This window comes from Scyliorhinus torazame, chromosome 9, assembly GCF_047496885.1.
Source record: "Scyliorhinus torazame isolate Kashiwa2021f chromosome 9, sScyTor2.1, whole genome shotgun sequence".
Taxonomy (NCBI): domain Eukaryota; kingdom Metazoa; phylum Chordata; class Chondrichthyes; order Carcharhiniformes; family Scyliorhinidae; genus Scyliorhinus; species Scyliorhinus torazame.
The window spans coordinates 8066222-8087521 of record NC_092715.1 but is presented as its reverse complement, the minus strand read 5'-3'; the positions used below and the strand labels follow the sequence as shown (position 1 = coordinate 8087521).

At 50.3% G+C, this 21300-nt stretch overlaps 1 protein-coding gene across 1 annotated transcript in view; it reads right to left on the bottom strand.

Annotated features, from left to right (window-relative positions):
• Positions 1-18269, bottom strand: part of LOC140429945 (complement component C7-like) — a 57646-nt gene extending 39377 nt beyond the window's left edge. Inside the window, exons 1-3 of the mRNA XM_072517535.1 lie at positions 18191-18269; positions 14696-14713; positions 1738-2004 (exon numbers count right to left, since the gene is read on the bottom strand). Coding sequence (XP_072373636.1) covers positions 1738-2004; positions 14696-14713; positions 18191-18269 — 364 coding nt within the window. The remainder of the gene's footprint in view (positions 1-1737; positions 2005-14695; positions 14714-18190) is intronic.
• Positions 18270-21300: the final 3031 nt, after the last annotated feature.

Genomic DNA, 21300 nt, shown 5'->3' with positions numbered 1-21300 from the left:
CCACTGTGGGGGCACCCCCCGGGGCCAGATCGCCCCGTGCCCCCCCTAGGACCCCGGAGCCCGCCCGCGCCGCCTTGTCCCGCCGGTAAGGTAGGTGATTTAATTTACGCCGGCGGGACAGGCAATTTATCGGCGGGACTTCGGCCCATCCAGGCCGGAGAATCGAGCGGGGGGGCCGCCAACCGGCGCGGCCCGATTCCTGCCCCCGCCGAATATCCGGTGCCGGAGACTTCGGCAACCGGCGGGGGCGGGATTCACGCCAGCCCCCGGTGATTCTCCAACCCGGCGGGGGGTCGGAGAATCTCGCCCCAGATCTGTGTGTTCGATTGGGTTGGGTTGTTAAGTGACAAGTGACATTCGCGCCCCTCAAGGGCCAGGTGACGCCCATCTCCAACAAGAGAGAATCTAACCATTGTCCCTGGATATTCAATGGCATTACCATCGCTGAATCACCCACTGTCAACAACTTGGGGGTTACCATTGACCAGAAACTGAACTGAACAGATAAACACTGTGGCTACAGGAGCAGGTCAGAGGCTGGGAATCCTGCGGCGAGTCACTCACCTCCTGACCCCCCAAAGCCTGTTCACCATCTCCAAGTCAGGAGTGTGATGGAATACTCTCCACTTGCCTGGGTGAGCGCAGCTCCAACAACACTCAAGAGGCTCGACACCATCCAGGACAAAGCAGCCCCGTTTGATTGCTCCCCTTCCACAAACATTCAAACCCTCCACCACCGATGAACAGAGCAGCCGTGTGTACCGTCTACAAGATGCACTGCAGGAACTCACCAAGGTTCCTTAGTCAGCACCTTCCAAACCCACAACCACTCCCATCTAGAAGGACAAGAGCAGCAGATACCTGGGAACCCCACCACCTGGAGGTTCCCCTCCGAGTCACTCACCACCCTGACTGGGAAATATATCGGCGTTCCTTCACTGTCGCTGGGGCAACATCCTGGAACTCCCTCCCTAACAGCACAGTGAGTGTACCTACACCTCAGGGACTGCAGCTGTTCAAGACGGCAGCTCACCCACCACCTTCTGAAGGGCAACTAGGGATGGGCGATAAATGCTGGGCTAGCCAGCGAGACCCACATCCTGGGAATGAATAAATAAAAGGATTGCAATCCAGCCAACCAAAACATTTTAACCCAATCTGACTCCGCCAGTCTAATCCATCCAACCTAATCCAACCCAACCCAATCCCGAGCAATGTAATCTAAACTGGTCTAAACCAGTCCAGTGCATTCCAGCTCAATGTGACCCAACCTAAAGAAACCAACCGAATGTATCCCAATCCAGCTCGACCCAATCAACACAAAAGCATCCTTCCTACTCGCCAGAACCCGACCCAAACAAACCAAATCCAACCCAGGGCCACCACCGCAAAGCAACTCAATGTAAAACCAACCCAAACCAAGGCATCGTAATCTGAAGCAACTCAACCCAAGTCAGCCTAATCCAACCCAGTCGATCCCAACGCAACCCAATCCAATGCAGCCCGACTCAAACCAACTCAACCTAATCCAACCCAACGCTCCCACCCAGAGCTCTCAGATGTTGTGAACTTGTCCACCCCCCCCCCCCCCCCCCCCCCCTCCCTCAAGGCCTAAGCAAAGCATTCCCCAGAGAATTCTGCGAGACATTTTGCTCCACGCCTCCTTCTGGTCACAAACACGACTATCGGGGGAGCTTGTGACCAGCAGGTTGAAAGTATAAAGAATTGGTGACTCACCTGTGTTGCATCTGATGGTGTTCACGTCCTGAGGCCATTGCAGACTTGGGTCACACGTGATCTCGGAGTGACCTTCCAATGTGCTGCCTGGAGGGCAGGCCAGGGAAACCATCTCTCCAATTCGATAGCTGGGCTGCTTTGGGGTAACAATGATATTTCCCTGTATCTGAGGAGGAGCGCACACCGTCCCTGCAACAAAACGTGACGATTGTGTCTCAGTGAATCCCTGTATTACCTTAATGCCCGATTCCCACTCATACTTTGTCCCTTAATCCGAAGATAAATGGGATTGTGAGGAATTGAACTCGTGGTTTTCCTGCGCGGGAGACGGGTGCCTGAGCTGACTCCCTGACAAAGCCACTCTTCACCTCCCACTCGTTCATTTACCACTCAGCCCATCAAACCCATGCTGGCCCTTAATTCTGGTTTTGCCCCTGGTTATTCCTGGTTCAGGCATCCCATGTTGGGACCATGCTCCGCGTAAAACTAATTCATCTAGTTACCGGAAGGGTCCTACCTGCTTCTTCCTATCTTTCCCCTTTCTTTAATTTTTGACGTTCTTATTTTGATCCGTGGATGATTAATGGACATGTGTCTCTTTAAGGCAAGCAGCACAATGATCCGGTGGTTACAGGAGAGGTCACTTTGCGAGCCCGTGCTGGTTTAAATTGAGACTGCTGACTTGTCGCTACAAGTGAGAGAGGTGTGCTGCGACTCAGTTTGATTGATTGGCTGGTGGCCAATGAATTGGCCCAAAAGACTGAACTCTGCCCGGTAACAGGTGGCGATCGGATCCTATCCCACTGGAATGCTTTTCACAGTCCCAAGATTTCAGTTTTGATTCTGGCAAGAGCCTGCTATAACTCACTCCAGGAAAAACTGCTGTGAGTGCTGACTGTCCAAATGGCCTGTCAGTGCTGCATTTCTGAAACGACAGAGGCCTGAATACAAACCACAAACTGAAAGTGAATTTCAAAGGAAAGTAAGGTGCCTCCCCAGGAAGTCTGTGAGTGCTACATTCCTAATCTACAGGGAACCTGAATAAATGGACTGACAGGGAAGACCAGACCAGATTTTCGGGAGCGAGAGACAGAGAGCCGGGGAGCAGCTTGGGAACAAGTAAATGATCGATATTCTGCTATTCTGAGTGATCCAACTCGGGTGGGGGGGGGGGGGGGGGGAACCGAAAAGTAACGTCACAGGAAAGCTGTGCCCTGATTGGCTGATAGGGAATCTGTACTAAATTTAAAAATTAAACATTTTTAAACTGTCATGTGAGAGTACCTTTAAGACATGGATGTTTAAGCAATGTACCTTTAAGAAAACAGTGATGTCAGAGAGTGGGTGGGGCTGAGCTCAGGTCAGCCATTTTGCAGTTTAGTTTTGCAGTTTGGAGGAAAAGAGCTGGTGTGTGTCTGTGTTTTGCAGTGAGCTGGATCTCTGCCACAAAAGACTATCTCTGGATCATTTGGGTGATTTAAACTCATAATAGTGAAGCCTTTAACCTGATGTGATTTTGTTTAAAGGTGTTAAGTCTCTTGGAAGTTTGAAGGAACATTTTAAGGAATTATTTACTGTTGCAATATTTTCTGAGTTATCTTTGAAGTAAGGGGTGTTAAGAGATCCAATGTTTATTTAAGATGTTAAGTTGAGTTCATGGATAAACAGTGTTTTGTGTTTAAAAACCCACGTGTCCTTAATTGTAATCCCACACCTAGGGAACAAGCCGTGTGCTCGGAAAAGCAACAAATCCATTAAAGGGAGAGGTTGGTTGAACTCCATGATACATTTTGGGGTTCTGAAAATGCCTCGCCGATAACAAAACTAATTAAACATAATTACTTACTTATAATTTAGAGGGGTATCTAAGCCAGAGATCGGAGAGTACTGTATTTAGCTTCCACATTTATAGTAGAAATCTAGTGCTAGGAAACATATAGTTAACAGTAACTTTTAAAAACATTTAAAAAAATTTAATTTACTAATTAATTGACGCAATGTCAATTAGAGGGGTGCAGTGCTCTGACTGTGAGATGTGGCAGGTCCGGGAGGCATCCAGCGTCCCGGATGGCTTCATCTGCAGAAAGTGCACCCAACTGGAGCTCCTCACAGACCGCATGGTTCGGTTGGAGCAGCAATTGGATGCACTTAGGAGCATGCAGGTGGCGGAAAGCGTCATAGATCGCAGTTATGTAAATGTGGTCACACCCAAGGTGCAGGCAGAGAAATGGGTGACCACCAGAAGGGGCAGGCAGTCAGTGCAGGAATCCCCTGTGGCTGTCCCCCTCTCGAACAGATATACCCCTTTGGATACTGTCGGGGGGGATAGCCTATCAGGGGAAAACAGCAGCAGCCAGAGCAGTGGCACCACGGCTGGCTCTGATGTTCAGAAGGGAGGGTCAAAGCGCAGAAGAGTAATAGTAATAGGGGACTCTATAGTCAGGGGCACAGATAGGCGCTTCTGTGGACGTGAAAGAGACTCCAGGATGGTATGTTGCCTCCCTGGTGCGAGGGTCCAGGATGTCTCAGAACGGGTAGCGAGCATCCTGAAGGGGGAGGGCAAACAGGCAGAGGTCGTGGTACATATTGGTACTAACGACATAGGCAGGAAGGGGGATGAGGTCCTGCAGCAGGAGTTCAGGGAGCTAGGCAGAAATTTAAAAGACAGGACCTCTAGGTTTGTAATCTTGGGATTACTCCCTGTGCCACGTGCCAGTGAGGCTAGAAATAGGAAGATAGAGCAGCTAACACGTGGATAAACAGCTAGTGTAGGAGGGAGGGTTTCTGTTATCTTGACCACTGGGAGTCTTCCGGGGCAGACTCTGTATAAGAAGGACGGGTTGCATCTAATCTGGATAGGTATAAATATCCTGGCCGCGAGGTTTGCTCGTGTCACACGGGAGGGTTTAAACTACTATGGCAGGGGGGTGGGCACCAGAGAAATAGGTCAGAAGGTGAAAAAATTGAGGGAGAACTAGGGAATAGGGACAGTACAGCTGAGGAAGAGCAGGCAGGGAGATGTTGCTGAAAACAGTGGGACAGGTGGCCTGAAGTGCATATGTTTTAATGCAAGAAGTATTACGGGTAAGGCAGATAAACTTAGAGCTTGGATTAGTACTTGGAACTATGATGTTGTTGCCATTACAGAGACCTGGTTGAGGGAAGGACAGGATTGGCAGCTAAACATTCCAGGATTTAGATGTTTCAGACGGGATAGAGGGGGATGTAAAAGGGGAGGCGGAGTTGCGCTACTTGTTCGGGAGAATATCACAGCTGTACTACGGGAGGACACCTCAGAGGGCAGCGAGGCTATATGGGTAGAGATCAGGAATAAGAAGGTTGCACTCACAATGTTGGGGGTTTACTACAGACCTCCCAACAGCCAGCGGGAGATAGAGGAGCAGATAGGTAGACAGATTTTGGAAAGGAGTAAAAGCAACAGGGCTGTGGTGATGGGAGACTTTAACTTCCCCAATATTGACTGGGACTCACTTAGTGCTTGGGGCTTAGACGGGGCAGAGTTTGTAAGGAGCATCCAGGAGGGCTTCTTAAAACAATATGTAGACAGTCCAACTAGGGAAGGGGCTGTACTGGACCTGGTATTGGGGAATGAGCCTGGCCAGGTGGTAGAAGTTTCAGTAGGGGAGCATTTCAGGAACAGTGACCACAATTCAGTAAGTTTTAAAGTGCTGGTGGATAAGGATAAGAGTGGTCCTAGGGTGAATGTGCAAAATTGGGGGAAGGCTAATTCTAACAATATCAGGCGGGAGCTGAAGAACCTAGATTGGGGGCGGATGTTTGAGGGCAAATCAACATCTGACATGTGGGAGGCTTTCAAATGTCAGTTGAAAGGAATTCAGGACCGGCATGTTCCTGTGAGGAAGAAGGATAAATACGGCAATTTTCGGGAACCTTGGATAACGAGAGATATTGTTGGCCTCGTCAAAAAGAAAAAGGAGGCATTTGTCAGGGCTAGAAGGCTGGGAACAGACGAAGCCAGTGTGGAATATAAGGAAAGTTGGAAGGAACTTAAGCAAAGAGTCAGCAGGGCTAGAAGGGGTCACGAAAAGTCATTGGCGAATAGGGTTAAGGAAAATTCCAAGGCTTTTTACATGTACATAAAAAGCAAGAGGGTAGCCAGGGAAAGGGTTGGCCCACTGAAGGATAGGCAAGGGAATCTATGTGTGGAGCCAGAGGAAATGGGCGAGGTACTAAATGAATACTTTGCATCAGTATTCACCAAAGAGAAGGAATTGGTGGATGGTGAGTCTGGAGAAGGGGGTGTAGATAGCCTGGGTCACATTGAGATCCAAAAAGACGAGGTGTTGGGCGTCTTGAAAAATATTAAGGTAGATAAGTCCCCAGGGCAAAGGGTCGTATTAGCGAGAGGCAGCACAGTTTTGTGAAGGGGAGGTCGTGACTCATTAACTTGATAGAGTTTTTCGAGGAGGTCACAAAGGTGATTGATGCAGGTAGGGCAGTGGATGTTGTCTATATGGACTTCAGTAAGGCCTTTGACAAGGTCCCTCATGGCAGACTGGTACAAAAAGTGACACGGGGTCAGAGGTGAGCTGACAAGGTGGATGCAGAACTGGCTAGGTCATAGAAGGCAGAGAGTCGCAATGGAAGCATGCTTTTCTAATTGGAGGGCTGTGACCAGTGGTGTTCCGCAGGGGCCTTTGCTGTTTGTAGTCTCTATAAATGATTTGGAGGAAAATGTAACTGGTCTGATTAGTAAGTTTGCAGATGACACAAAGGTTGGTGGAATTGCGGATAGTGATGAGGACTGTCAGAGGATACAGCAGGATTTAGATCGTTTGGAGACCTGGGCGGAGAGATGGCAGATGGAGTTTAATTCAGACAAATGTGAGGTAATGCATTTTTGAAGGTCGTAGGACTTCACAAGCCCAGGCCAGATGGTGCGGGGCGAATGTAATGCAACATGAATCCAATGTCCCGGTTGAGGCCGTACTCGTGTGCAGAACTTGGCTGTAAGTTTCTGCTCGGCGATTCTGCGTTGCCGCGTGTCCTGAAGGCCGCCTTGGAGAACGCTTACCCGGAGATCAGAGGCTGAATGCCCTCGATGTAGCCAGAGAGGTTCTCACACATATAACATACAGTGCTGAAGGAGGCCATTCGGCCCATCGAGTCTGCACCGACCCACTTAAAGCCCTCACTTCCACCCTATCCCCGTAACCCAACAACCCCTCCTAACGTTTTTGGTCACTATGGGCACTTTTTCATGGCCAATCCACCTAACCGGCACATCTTTGGACTGTGGGAGGAAACTGGAGCACCCGGAGGAAACCCACGCACACACGGGGAGAACGTACAGACTCCACACAGACAGTGACCCAGCGGAGAATTGGACCTGGGAATCCTGGCGCTGTGAAGCCTCAGTGCTATCCACTTGTGCTACCATGCGGCCCACACAGGGTCCCATTGCCTGAAACGACAGGACGGCCTGGTGTGTTGGCCTTGTGTATTTTCGGGAGGCAGTAGAGATCTCCAATGCGGGGATGAGAGCACGTAGGGTGCTCTGAAGGTCTGGATCCAAGGTCTTGATCAGTCTGTTGAGTTAGCAGATGTGTTCCTTGGTCGGATCTGCGGGTAACTGTCTATAGTATTCCTGGTTGTTGAGTTGTCGTATACTTCTTTGCAGTAGTCTGTTCTGTTCAGTATGACGGTGGCCCCTCCTTTGCTGGTTTGATGACGATGTTGCGGTTGGTCTTGAGAGCACGGATGGCGTTGCGTTGTGCTTGGGTGACATTCGGGGCTGTCCTGTGAATGTGACTGATGAATCTGGCATTGACGCGACTCCTGACGGTCTGAGCACACATGTCGAGTCTAGGGCAGCGGCCTTCCGGAGGGGTCCAATTCGACTCTTTCCCCTTCAGTTGCCGCACCACAGATCTCTCGGTCTGCTGTTCCGGTTCATTGGTTGTCTCCTTCGGCCGACAGCAAACCCAAGGAGGGCATCTTGAAACCCATCATACAAGGAACGCCCAGCTTCTGTCGCGACACGACGGACTTCCAACAGAAACTCAGCACCCATGGGCCAGTTGAACCAGGAACATTCCTCGTCACAATGGACGTCTCGGCACTCTACACCAGCATCCCCCATGACGACGGCATTGCTGCAACAGCCTCAGTACTCAACACCGACAACTGCCAATCTCCAGACGCAATTCTGCAACTCATCCGCTTCATTCTGGATCACAACGTCTTCACCTTCGACAACAAGTTCTTCATCCAGACGCACGGAACAGCCATGGGGACCAAATTCGCACCCCAATACGCCAACATCTTCATGCACAAGTTTGAACAAGACCTACTCACCGCACCGGACCTTCAACCGACGTTATACACCAGATACATCGATGACATTTTTTTCCTTTTACCCAAGGCGAAGAATCACTGAAACGACTACACGATGACATCAATAAGTTCCATCCCACCATCAGACTCACCATGGACTACTCTCCAAAATCAGTTGCATTCTTGGACACACTCATCTCCATCAAGGACGGTCACCTCAGCACTTCGCTTTACCGCAAGCCCATGGATAACTTCACGATGCTCCACTTCTCCAGCTTCCATCCTAAACACATTAAAGAAGCCATCCCCTATGGACAAGCTCTCCAAATACACAGGATCGGCTCCGATGAGGAGAAGTGTAACAGACATCTACAGCCACTGAACGATGCCCTCGTACGAATGGGATATGGCACCCGACTCATCGATCGACAGTTCCAACGCGCCACAGCAAAAAACCGCACCGACCTCCTCAGAAGACAAACACGGGACACAGCCGACAGAGCTCCGCCGTCCAGTACTTTCCCAGAGCGGAGAAACTACAACATCTTCTTCGCAGCCTTCAACATATCATCGATGAAGTTGAACATCTTGCCAAGGTCATCCCACACCCCCACTACTTGCCTTCAAACAACTGCGCAACCTCAAACAAACCATTGTTTGCAGCACGGTAGCATTGTGGATAGCACAACTGCTTCACAGCTCCAGGGTCCCAGGTTGGATTCCGGCTTGGGTCACTGTCTGTGTGGAGTCTACACATCCTCCCCGTGTGTGCGTGGGTTTCCTCCAGGTGCTCCGGTTTCCTCCCACAGTCCAAACATGTGCAGGTTAGGTGGATTGGCCATGATAAATTGCCCTTAGTGTCCAAAATTGCCCTTAGTGTTGGGTGGGGTTACTGGGTTATGGGGATAGGGTGGAGGTGTTGACCTTGGGTAGGGTGCTCTTTCCAAGAGCTGGTGCAGACTCGATGGGCCGAATGGCCTACTTCTGCACTGTACATTCTATGAAACTATGAAAACAGCGATCTCAACACCACACAACCCTGCCATGGCAATCTCTGCAAGACGTGCCAGATCATCGACATGGATACCACCATTACACGTGAGAACATCACCCACCAGGTACTCGGCCAATGTTGTCTACCTCATACGCTGTAGGAAAGGATGTCCTGAAGCATGGTACATTGGTGAGACCATGCAGACGCTGCGACAACGAATGAACGGACATTTCGCGACAATCACCAGGCAGGAATTGTTCCCTTCCAGTCAGGGAACACTTCAGCAGTCAAGGGCATTCAGCCTCTGATCTCCTGGTAAGCGTTCTCCAAGGCGGCCTTCAGGACCCGCGATAACGCAGAATCGCCGAGCAGAAGCTTATAGCCAAGTTCTGCACACATGAGTGCGGCCTCAACCGGGACCTGGGATTCATGTCACATTACATTCATCCCCCACCATCTGGCCTGCGAAATCCTACCAACTGTCCTGGCTTGAGACAATTCACACCTCTTTAACCTGGGATTACCCCTCTCTCTGGATCTGTAAAGACTTAATTACCTGCAAATGCTCGCATTCCAAGCATTGTCTGGCATCTTTGAATCTGTCTATAGATATGTTTCTGGAACATACGTCTTCATTCACCCGAGGAAGGAGCAGTGCTCCGAACGCTAGTGTTTGAAACGGACCTGTTGGACTTTAACCTGGTGTTGTCAGACTTCTTACTGTGCTCACCCCAGTCCAACGCCGGCATCTCCACATCAAAGAAAAGTACAGCACAGGAACAGGCCCTTCGGCCCTCCAAGCCTGCACCGGCCATGCTGCCCATCTAAACTAAAACCTTCTACACTTCTAAGGATCATATCCCTCTATTCCCATCCTATTCATGCTTTTGTCAAGATGCTCCTTAAACGTCACTATCGTCCCTGCTTCCACCACCTCCTCCGGTAGCGCATTCCAGGCACCCACTACCCTCTGTGTAAAAAAACATGCCTCGTACATCTCCTCTAAACATTGCCCCTCGCACCTTGAACCTATGCCCCCTAGTAATTGACCCCTCTACCCTGGGAAAAAGTCTCTGACTATCCACTCTGTCTATGCCCCTCATAATTACATAGAACATAGAACAGTACAGCACAGAACAGGCCCTTCGGCCCTCGATGTTGTGCCGAGCATTGTTCGAAACCAAGATCAAGCTATCCCACTCCCTGTCATTCTGGTGTGCTCCATGTGCCTATCCAATAACCGCTTGAAAGTTCCTAAAGTGTCCGACTCCACTCTCACAGCAGGCAGTCCATTCCACACCCTAACCACTCTCTGAGTAAAGAACCTACCTCGGACATCCCTCCTATATCTCCCACCCTGAACCTTATAGTTATGCCCCCTTGTAACAACTACATCCACCTGAGGAAATAGTCTCTGAACGTCCACTCTATATATCCTCCTCATCATCTTATAAACCTCTATTAAGTCGCCTCTCATCCTCCTCCGCTCCAAAGAGAAAAGTCCTAGCTCCCTCAACCTTTCCTCATAAGACCTATCCTGCAAACCAGGCAACATCCTGGTAAATCTCCTTTGCACCCTTTCCAATGCTTCCACATCCTTCCTATAATGAGGTGACCAGAACTGCACACAATACTCCAAATGTGGTCTCACCAGGGTCCTGTACAGTTGCAGCATAACCCCGAGGCTCTTAAACTCAAGCCCCCTGTTAATAAACGCTAACACACTATAGGCCTTCTTCACGGCTCGATCCACTTGAATGCCAACCTTCAGAGATCTGTGGACATGAATCCCAAGATCTCTCTGTTCCTCCACATTCCCCAGAACCCTGCCGTTGACCCTGTAATCCGCATTCAAATTTTTTCTACCAAAATGAATCACCTCGCACCTATCAGGGTTAAACTCCATCTGCTATTTTTCGGCCCAGCTCTGCATCCTATCAATGTCTCTTTGCAGCCTACAACAGCCCTCCACCTCATCCACTACTCCACCAATCTTGGTGTCATCGACAAATTTACTGCCCCACCCTTCAGCCCCCTCCTCCAAGTCATTGATAAAATCACAAATAGCAGAGGACCCAGCACTGATCCCTGTGGTACACCGCTGGTAACTGGGCTCCAGGATGAAAATTTACCATCTACCACTACCCTCTGTCTTCTATGTGATAGCCAGTTACTGATCCAATCGGCCAAATTTCCCTCTACGCCATGCCTCTTTACTTTCTGCATGAGCCGACCATGGGGCACCTTATCAAACGCCTTACTGAAATCCATGTATACGACATCAACTGCTCTACCTTCATCTACACACTTAGTTACCTCCTCAAAGAATTTAATCAAATTTGTGAGGCAAGACTTACCCTTCACGAATCCGTGTTGACTATCCCGGATTAAGCTGCATCTTTCCAAATGGTCATAAATCCTATCCTTCAGGGCCTTTTCCATTAACTTACCGACCACCGAAGTAAGACTAACCGGCCTATAATTACCAGGGTCATTCCTATTCCCTTTCTTGAACAGAGGACAACATTCGCCACTCTCCAGTCCTCTGGCACTATCCCCGTGGACAATGAGGACCCAAAGATCAAAGCCAAAGGCTCTGCAATCTCATCCCTTGCCTCCCAAAGAATCCTTGGATATATCCCATCTGGCCCAGGGGACTTGTCGACCCTCAGGTTTTTCAAAATTGCTAATACATCCTTCCTCAGAACATCTACCTCCTCCAGCCAACCCGCCTGTATCACACTCTCATCCTCAAAAACATGGCCCCTCTCCTTGGTGAACACTGAAGAAAAGTATTCATTCAATGCCTCCTATTTCTTCTGACTCCATGCACAAGTTCCCACTACTGTCCTTGACCGGCCCAACCTCACCCTAGTCATTCTTTTATTTCTCACACAAGAGTAAAAGGCCTTGGGCTTTTCCTTGATCCAACCCGCCAAGGACTTCTCATGCCCCCTCCTAGCTCTCCTAAGCCCTTTTTTCAGCTCATTCCTTGCTACCTTGTAGCCCTCAAGCGACCCAACTGAACCTTGTTTTCTCGTCCTTACATACGCTTCCTTTTTCCTCTTGACAAGGCATTCAACCTCTTTTGTGAACCATGGTTCCCTCACACGGCCATTTCCTCCCTGCCTGACAGGGACATACCTATCAAGGACACTCAGCATTTGTTCGTTGAACAAGCTCCACTTTTCATTTGTGCCTTTCCCTGACAGTTTCTGTTCCCATCTTACGCTCCCTAATTCTTGCCTAATCGCACCATAATTACCCCTCCCCAATTATAAACCTTGCCCTGCCGTATGGCCCTATCCCTCTCCATTGCAATAGTGAAAGACACCGAATTGTGGTCACTATCACCAAAGTGCTCTCCCACAAACAAATCCAGCACTTGGCCCAGTTCATGACCCAGTACCAAATCCAATGTGGCCCCCCTCTTGTCGGCCTGTGTCAGGAAACCCTCCTGCACACACTGTACAAAAACAGCCCCATCCGAACTGTTCGACCTATAGAGGTTCCAATCAATATTTGGAAAGTTAAAGTCACCCATGACAACTACCCTGAGACCTCCACACCTATCCATAATCTGGTTTGCAATTTCTTCCTCCACATCTCTGTTACTATTTGGGGGCCTATAGAAAACTCCTAACAACATGACCGCTCCTTTCCTATTTCTAACTTCGGCCCATATTACCTCAGTAGGCAGATCCCCCTCGAACTGCCTTTCTGCAGCCGTTAAACTATCCTTGATTAACAATGCTACTCCTCCACCTCTTTTAACACCTTCCCTACTCTAACTGAAACATCTATACCCCGGAACTTCCAACAACCATTCCTGTCCCTGTTCTAACCATGTCTCCGTAATGGCCACAACATCGTAGTCCCAAGTGCCAATCCACGCTCCAAGTTCACCTACCTTATTCTGGATGCTCCTTGGATTGAAGTAGACACACTTCAACCCACCTTCCCGTCTGCCGGTACACTCCTGTGACCTTGATACCCTCCTCAGTACCTCACTACTCTCAACACAGGCTTCTGGACTAGAGCTCGTTTTCCCAGCCCCCTTGTGTAGACTTCTATCAGGTCGCCCCTCAACCTCCATTGTTCCAGTGAAAACAATCCAAGTTTTTCCAACCTCTCCTCATAGCTAATGCCCTCCACACCAGGCAACATTCTGGTAAATCTATTCTGCACCCTCTCTAAAGCCTCCACATCCTCCTGGTAGTGTGGCGACCAGAATTGAACACTATACTCCAAGTGTGGCCTAACTAAGGTTCTGTACAGCTGCAACATAACTTGCCAATTTTTATATTCAATGCCCCGGCAGATGAAGGCAAGCATGCCATATGCCTTCTTGACTACCTTCTCCACCTGCGTTGCCACTTTCACTAATCTGTGGACCTGTACACCTAGATCTCTCTGACTGTCAATATTCCTGAGGGTTCTACCATTCACTGTATATTCCCTACCTGTATTAGACCTTCAAAAATGCATCACCTCACATTTGTCTGGATTAAACTCCATCTGCCATCTCTCCGCCCAAGTCTCCAAACAACCTGAATCCTGCTGTATCCTCTGTATCCTGTTTCCAAATGTGAGTAAATTATATCCCTTCGAATCTTTTCTAATAATTTCCCTATCACTGACGAAAGGCTCACCGGCCTGTAATTTCCTAGATTATCCTTGCTATCCTTCCTAAACAAATTCTCCAATCCTCTGGGACCTGTAGCCAATGAGGATACAAAGATTTCTGTCAAGGCCTCAGCAATTTCCTCCCTTGCCTCTCACAATATTCTGGGGTAGATCCCACCAGGCCCTAGGGACTTATCTACCTTGATGTTTTTCAAGACGTCCAACACCTCCTCTTTTTGGACCTCAATGTGACCCAGACTATCTACACATCCTTCCCCAGACTCATCATCCACCAAGCCTTTCTCTTTGGTGAATACTGATGCAAAGTACTCATTTGATACCTTGCCCATTACCTCTGGCTCGACACATAGATTCCCTCCCCTGTCCTTGAGTAAGTCAACCCTTTCCCTGGCTACCCTCTTCCTCATCATATATGTATATAAAGCCTTGGAATTCTCCTTAATCCTGTTGCGCAGGACTTTTGCTGACCTCTTTTAACCCTCCTAACTCCTTGCTTAAGTTCCTTCCTGCTTTCTTTATATTCTTCAATGGCTTTGTCTGTTCCCAGCTTTCTGGCCTTTACAAATGTTTCCTTTTTCTTTTTGACTAGGCTCACAATGCCCCTCATTATCGAAGTTCCTGAAACTTGCCACACTTATCCTTCATCCTCACAGGAACAAGCCGGTCCTGAATTCTAATCAACCGACGTTTGAAAGACTCCCATGTTTCAGATACTGATTTACCCTCAAACATCCGTCCCGAATCTAAATTCTTCAGTTCCTGCCTAATATTGTCGTAATTAGCCTTCCCCCAATTTAGCACCTTCACCTGAGGACCACTCTTATCCTTATCCACGAGTAATTTAAAACTTACTGAATTATGGTCACTATTCCTGAAATGCTCCCCTCCTGAAATTTCAGCCACCTCATTCCCCAATACCAGATGCAGTATGGCCCCTTCCCAGGTTGGACTATTTATTGAATTTCTATCCAAGAAAATAGCAAGGTTCATCATACTCACCTTCTATTATCCTAATAGCTACAAGAGATGAAAATAATGGAGTTATTGACTAATCAGAGCGATCAATCTCTTATCAATGAATCTACAATATAGCAAGACATGAGGTGAGCACCCCCCCCACACACACACACAGTGGAGGAGAGCTTTGGAAACTATCGGCAGAATTTTATGACTGGTGCGTTTGGTGAGTTGCCAGCGAATACATCCCCGCCAGTCATGGCAGATCTGCAGCCATCACTAATTGGTTGGAGGTGGGATTTCCGCCCTTCACCCAGGAGGAACCCCCCCCCAACTCAGAGAGCTAACCACCAACTTGAATTGCTAGCAGCTCTGAAGACCCAACAGCACTCCCGGGAGAACTGGCGACTGTTAGAACTGCAGGTGGCCCCAGGTTTCTCCGACCCTGGAGGAATGAAGGAGGTAGCAGTGATCATCTGGGGGCAGCACGGTAGCATTGTGGATAGCACTATTGCTTCACAACTCCAGGGTCCCAGGTTCGATTCCGGCTTGGGTCACTGTCTGTGCGGAGTCTGCACATCCTCCCCGTGTGTGCGTGGGTTTCCTCCGGGTGCTCCGGTTTCCTCCCACAGTCCAAAGATGTGCAGGTTAGGTGGATTGGCTGTGATAAATTGCCCTTAGTGTCCAAAATTGCCCTCAGTGTTGGGTGGGGTTACTGGGTTTTGGGGATAGGGTGGAGGTGTTGACCTTGGGTAGGGTGCTCTTTCCAAGAGCCGGTGCAGACTCGATGGGCCGAATGGCCTCCTTCTGCACTGTAAATTCTATGAAATTCTATGAAATCTCTTGGGAGGGAATGGGAGGAGCCCGAGTGGTGGGGAGAGCAGGGCTTGGGAGTCAAGACGGCAAGGCCAGGCGAGGACGGCGACCTTGGTTGGGGACTGGGATGGGGCTGAAAGCTGGTCTTGTAAGTGTGCCAGTAATGGGGACATCCCTTGCATTCCGACCCGAGTAGGGTGATATGTCGGACTTCCCCCAGTCCCTGGGCCTCTCCCACTGGCTGCGAAACTGTGGCTGGGTGCAGGAGGAAGCCCTTAGGTGACCCATAATTGACTACTTATGGGCTTCAAGTGAGCTGAGAGTGGATTGGCCACCCTTGGCTTAGCCGACCCTTGTTTAATTGCGGCTTTTTCTGGGCAGGTGGGTGGATCACCTGGAAATTCAATGTGTCCCCTCATTTGCAAAGCCGCTGCCGCCGGACCCCAATAATATGCTCTGGAACTCCCAATTCATCAGCCCCCTTCACGCCATTTTCAACTCACAATACGTCATGTCTCAAAGGGAGAATACGAAAGAGGGAGTTGAAGAGGAGGGGAGGGGGAAATTGAGTCTGCAGATGATGAAGCATTCATAGAACATAGAAAATACAGCACAGAACAGGCCCTTCGGCCCACGATGTTGTGCCGAACCTTTGTCCTAGATTAATCATAGATTATCATTGAATTTACAGTGCAGAAGGAGGCCATTCGGCCCATCGAGTCTGCACCAGCTCTTGGAAAGAGCACCCTACCCAAACCCAACACCTCCACCCAACACCAAGGGCAATTTGGACATTAAGGGCAATTTATCATTAGCCAATTCACCTAACCCGCACATCTTTGGACTGTGGGAGGAAACCGGAGCACCCGGAGGAAACCCACGCAGACACGGGGAGGACGTGCAGACTCCGCACAGACAATGACCCAAGCCGGAATCGAACCTGGGACCATGGATCTGTGAAGCAATTGTGCTATCCACAATGCTACCGTGCTGCCCTTAAGAACAAATAAATCTACACTATATCATTTTCCCGTAATCCATGTACCTATCCAACAGCTGCTTGAAGGTCCCTAATGTTTCCGACTCAACTACTTCCACAGGCAGTGCATTCCATGCCCCCACTACTCTCTGGGTAAAGAACCTACCTCTGATATCCCTCCTATATCTTCCACCTTTCACCTTAAATTTATGTCCCCTTGTAATGGTGTGTTCCACCTGGGGAAAAAGTCTCTGACTGTCTACTCTATCTATTCCCCTGATCATCTCATAAACCTCTATCAAGTCGCCCCTCATCCTTCTCCGCTCTAATGAGAAAAGGCCTAGCACCCTCAACCTTTCCTCGTAAGACCTACTCTCCATTCCAGGCAACATCCTGGTAAATCTTCTTTGCACCTTTTCCAGAGCTTCCACATCCTTCCTAAAATGAGGCGACCAGAACTGTACACAGTACTCCAAATGTGGCCTTACCAAAGTTTTGTACAGCTGCATCATCACCTCACGGCTCTTAAATTCAATCCCTCTGTTAATGAACGCGAGCACACCATAGGCCTTCTTCACAGCTCTATCCACTTGAGTGGCAACTTTCAAAGATGTATGAACATAGACCCCAAGGTCTCTCTGCTCCTCCACATTGCCAAGAACTCTACCGTTAACCCTGTATTCCGCATTCATATTTGTCCTTCCAAAATGGACAACCTCACACTTTTCAGGGTTAAACTCCATCTGCCACTTCTCAGCCCAGCTCTGCATCCTATCTATGTCTCTTTGCAGCCGACAACAGCCCTCCTTACTATCCACAACTCCACCAATCTTCGTATCGTCTACAAATTTACTGCACTGATTGGAGTAGGGTTAGGGGGAAGCAGAGACTAACATAGAATTTACAGTGCAGAAGGAGGCCATTCGGCCCATCGAGACCGCACCGGCTCTTGGAAAGAGCACTCCACCCAAGGTCAACACCTCCACCCGATCCCCGATCCACATAACCCAGTAACCCCACCCAACACTAAGGGCAATTTATCTCGGACAATCCACCTAACCCGCACATCTTTGGACTGTGGGAGGAAACCGGAGCACCCGGAGGAAACCCACGCAGACACGGGGAGATCGTGCAGACGCCGCACAGACAGTGACCCAAGCCAGGAATCGAACCCGGATCCCTGGAGCTATCCACAATGCTACCGTGCTGCCCGAGATGGGTACTGTTAAATCAGAGAAAGTAGGTGGTCTTCATTCTGGAGAGGATATTAATGGAAATTCTTAGTTTTCTGGAGAGAGCGGTCATTGAAGCAGGAGGGCGAGATCCTGGGTGCTCGTCACTGGTGATAGCCCAGAACATGGGTGCTTGTCACTGGTGATAGCCCAGAACATGGGTGCTTGTCACTGGTGATAGCCCAGAACATGGGTGCTTGTCACTGGTGATAGCCCAGAACCTTGTCAATGTAATGCTCTCATTGGTTATGGTGTCTCTGAAGAGCTGGGAAGCGAATCATGTATCAGGTGGGAAAATGAGGGAGACAGTTAAGAAGAGACCTTCCGCAGAGTAGGCTGTGCCTGCACTGGAGCACCAAGGACATCACTGCTGCTTCTTGGCATCCCCACATGCAGGCCTAGGGGCAGCAACAACTCGAGCGAGAGAAATAGCTTCTTATTTCAGGGTCCAGATGCTTCTGCCTGACACTGGGCGGCATAGCAGAGAGAGAGAGAGACAGCTGCTCCCACCTTGAGGGGCCAGTGGTTTCTCCTGGGTTCTCTCCGAAAACCCCCACCTGAGCAATGCCACTCGGGCCTGGCCCGCCATCGTACAGTCACATTTAAAGGGTCGCATCTTCTGGGTTAGGTATCAGGGTTCGGGGTTTGGAATTATGGGTTAGGATTAAAGGCTAGGGTTAGGGAGAACGGTTAAGGGTTAGAGATTAGGATTAGGACTGGGTGTTACGGGTTAGGCACAGGTGTTGGGGCGAAGGTCACAGGTTTAGGGGTGAGGGTTATGGATGGGGATTAGACGTTTAGAATTAGGGGTGGGGTTCAGCCCAAGTGGTAGTGGTGAAAACGGGGGAGAAAAACAGGATGGTCATTGTCGACAGTCAGACCATCAATCGGTACAGGCAGCTCGACGCGTACCCCCTCCCACCCATATCTGATATGGTCAATCAGATTGCACAGTACCGGGTCTTCTCGACAGTGGACCTGAAATCTGCCTACCACCAGCTCCCCATTCGCAAGGCGGACCGCCCGTACACCGCATTTGAAGTGGACGGCCGCCTTTACCACTTCCTTAGGGTTCCCTTCGGCATCACTAACGGGGTCTCGGTCTTCCAACAGGAGATGGGCCGAATGGTTGACCGGTACAGACTGCGAGCCACTTTCCCGAATCTGGATAACGTCACCATCTGCGGCCACGACCAGCAGGATCACGGCGCTAACCTTTCCAAATTTCTCCACACGCCAAACTCCTCAACCTAACCTACAAGAAGTGTGTGTTCAGCACGAACCGATTAGCCATCCTCAGCTGTGTTCAGCACGAACCGATTAGCCATCCTCAGCTATGTGGTTCAGAACGGAGTTCTAGGGCCCGACCCCGATCGCATGCGCCCCCTCATGGATCTCCCCCTTCCCCACTGCCCCAAGGCCCTCAAACGATGCCTGGGGTTCTTTTCGTACTACACCCAGTGGGTCCCTAACTATGCGGACAAGGCTCGCCCACTCATCCACTCCACCGTTTTCCCCCTGACGGCCGAGGCTCACCAGGCCTTCAACCGTATCAAGGCCGACATCGCCAAGGCTGCGATGCACGCGGTCGATAAGACGCTCCCCTTCCAAGTCGAGAGCGATGCATCAGAATTTGCTCTGGTCGCCACCCTCAACCAGGCAGGCAGGCCCGTAGCATTCTTTTCCCGCACCCTCCATGCCTCCGAAATTCGGCACTCCTCCGTCGAAAAGGAGGCCCAAGCTATCGTTGAAGCTGTGCGGCACTGGAGGCATTACCTGGCCGGCAGGAGATTCACTCTCCTCACAGACCAATGGTCGGTTGCCTTAATGTTTAACAACACACAGCGGGGTAAGATAAAAAATGATAAGATCTTGCGGTGGAGGATCGAGCTCTCCACCTTTAATTACAAGATTTTGTATCGCCCCGGTAAGCTCAATGAGCCCCCCGATGCCCTGTCCCGAGGTACCTGTGCCAGTGCACAAGTGGACCGACTCCGGACCCTGCACGACGATCTCTGTCACCCAAGGGTCACCCGCTTTTATCACTTCATTAAGGCCTGCAATCTGCCCTACTCCATCGAGGAAGTCAGGGCTATCACCAGAGACTGCCAGGTCTGCACGGAGTGTAATCCGCACTTCTACCAGCCGGACCGTGCGCGCCTGGTGAAGGCCTCCCGCCCCTTTGAACGCCTCAGTGTGGACTTCAAAGGGCCCCTCCCCTCCACCGACCGCAACACGTATTTTCTCAATGTGGTCGACGAATATTCCAGATTCCCCTTCGCCATCTCATGTCCCGATATGACGTCTGCCACCGTCATCAAAGCCCGAAACAACATCTTCGCTCTGTTCGGTTTCCCCGCCTACGTCCACAGCGACCAGGGATCCTCATTTATGTGCCAGTACCTGCTCAACAGGGGCATTGCCTCGAGCCGGACGACCAGCTACAACCCCCGGGGAAACGGGCAGGTGGAGCGGGAGAATGGGACGGTCTGGAGGGCCGTCCAGCTGGCCCTACGGTCCAGAAATCTCCCGGCCTCCCGCTGGCAGGAGGTCCTCCCCGACGCACTTCACTCCATTCGGTCGCTCCTGCGCTCGGCGACTAACAAAGCCCCCCATGAACGTCTCTTTGCCTTCCCCAGGAAGTCCACCTCCGGGGTTTCGCTCCCAACATGGCTGGCAGCTCCAGGACCCGTTCTCCTCCGCAAGCACGTGCGGCTCCACAAGGCAGACCCGTTGGTTGAGAGGGTACAGCTACTCCATGCAAACCCGCAGTACGCCTACGTAGTGTACCCCGACGGCAGCCAAGACACAGTCTCCCTCAGGGACCTGGCACCAGCTGGGTCCCCCCCCCCCCCCCCCACTCTGCCCCGGCACCACCCTCCCTCCCCCCAGTGCATCCTACCACAGCCCTCGCTCCAGGACAATCCGTCCTCCCCTTGGTCCCACACGGGGATGAAGAGGATGTTGACACGCTCCCGGAGTCACCGACGATCGAGCCGACGCCTGACTCACCACCAGCACTGCGGCACTCTCAACGACGGATCAAGGCGCCCGACCGTCTAAATTTGTAACCTTCTCTGAATTTTAATGACAACCTGTATGCAAATAGTTTTCCACCACACTCCGCTGGACTCATTTTTAACAGCGGGTGAATGTGGTAGTCACCACTGTTGTGTTGTATTGTATATACTGCACTGCACTGGGTATTACGGTAAGGCCCCTGTACTACAGGTACGGGGATAGATCCCTGCCTGCTGGCTCCGCCCAGTAGGTGGAGTATAATAGTGTGTGCTCTCCGAACAGCAGCCATTTCAGCAGCAGCTGTAGGAGGCCACACATCTCTGCGTAATAAAGCCTCGATTACTCTCTACTCTCGTCTCGTCGTGATAGATAGTGCATCACTCGGAGAAACCACTGGACCCTCGCGGTGGAAGCAACTTCCTCTCTCTGCTGCCTACTGGCTGAAGGCAGAGGCTTCGAGACCCTGAAAGAAAAATCTCTCTGGTTGAAAGGCGAGTTAGCGGTTAGATAGGAGTAAACCCGTTGGATTTGTTGCCTATCTAATTATCGTTATCGTTGATAATAAAAAGGTTAATTGTGTTTAAATTTACAAACCCGTG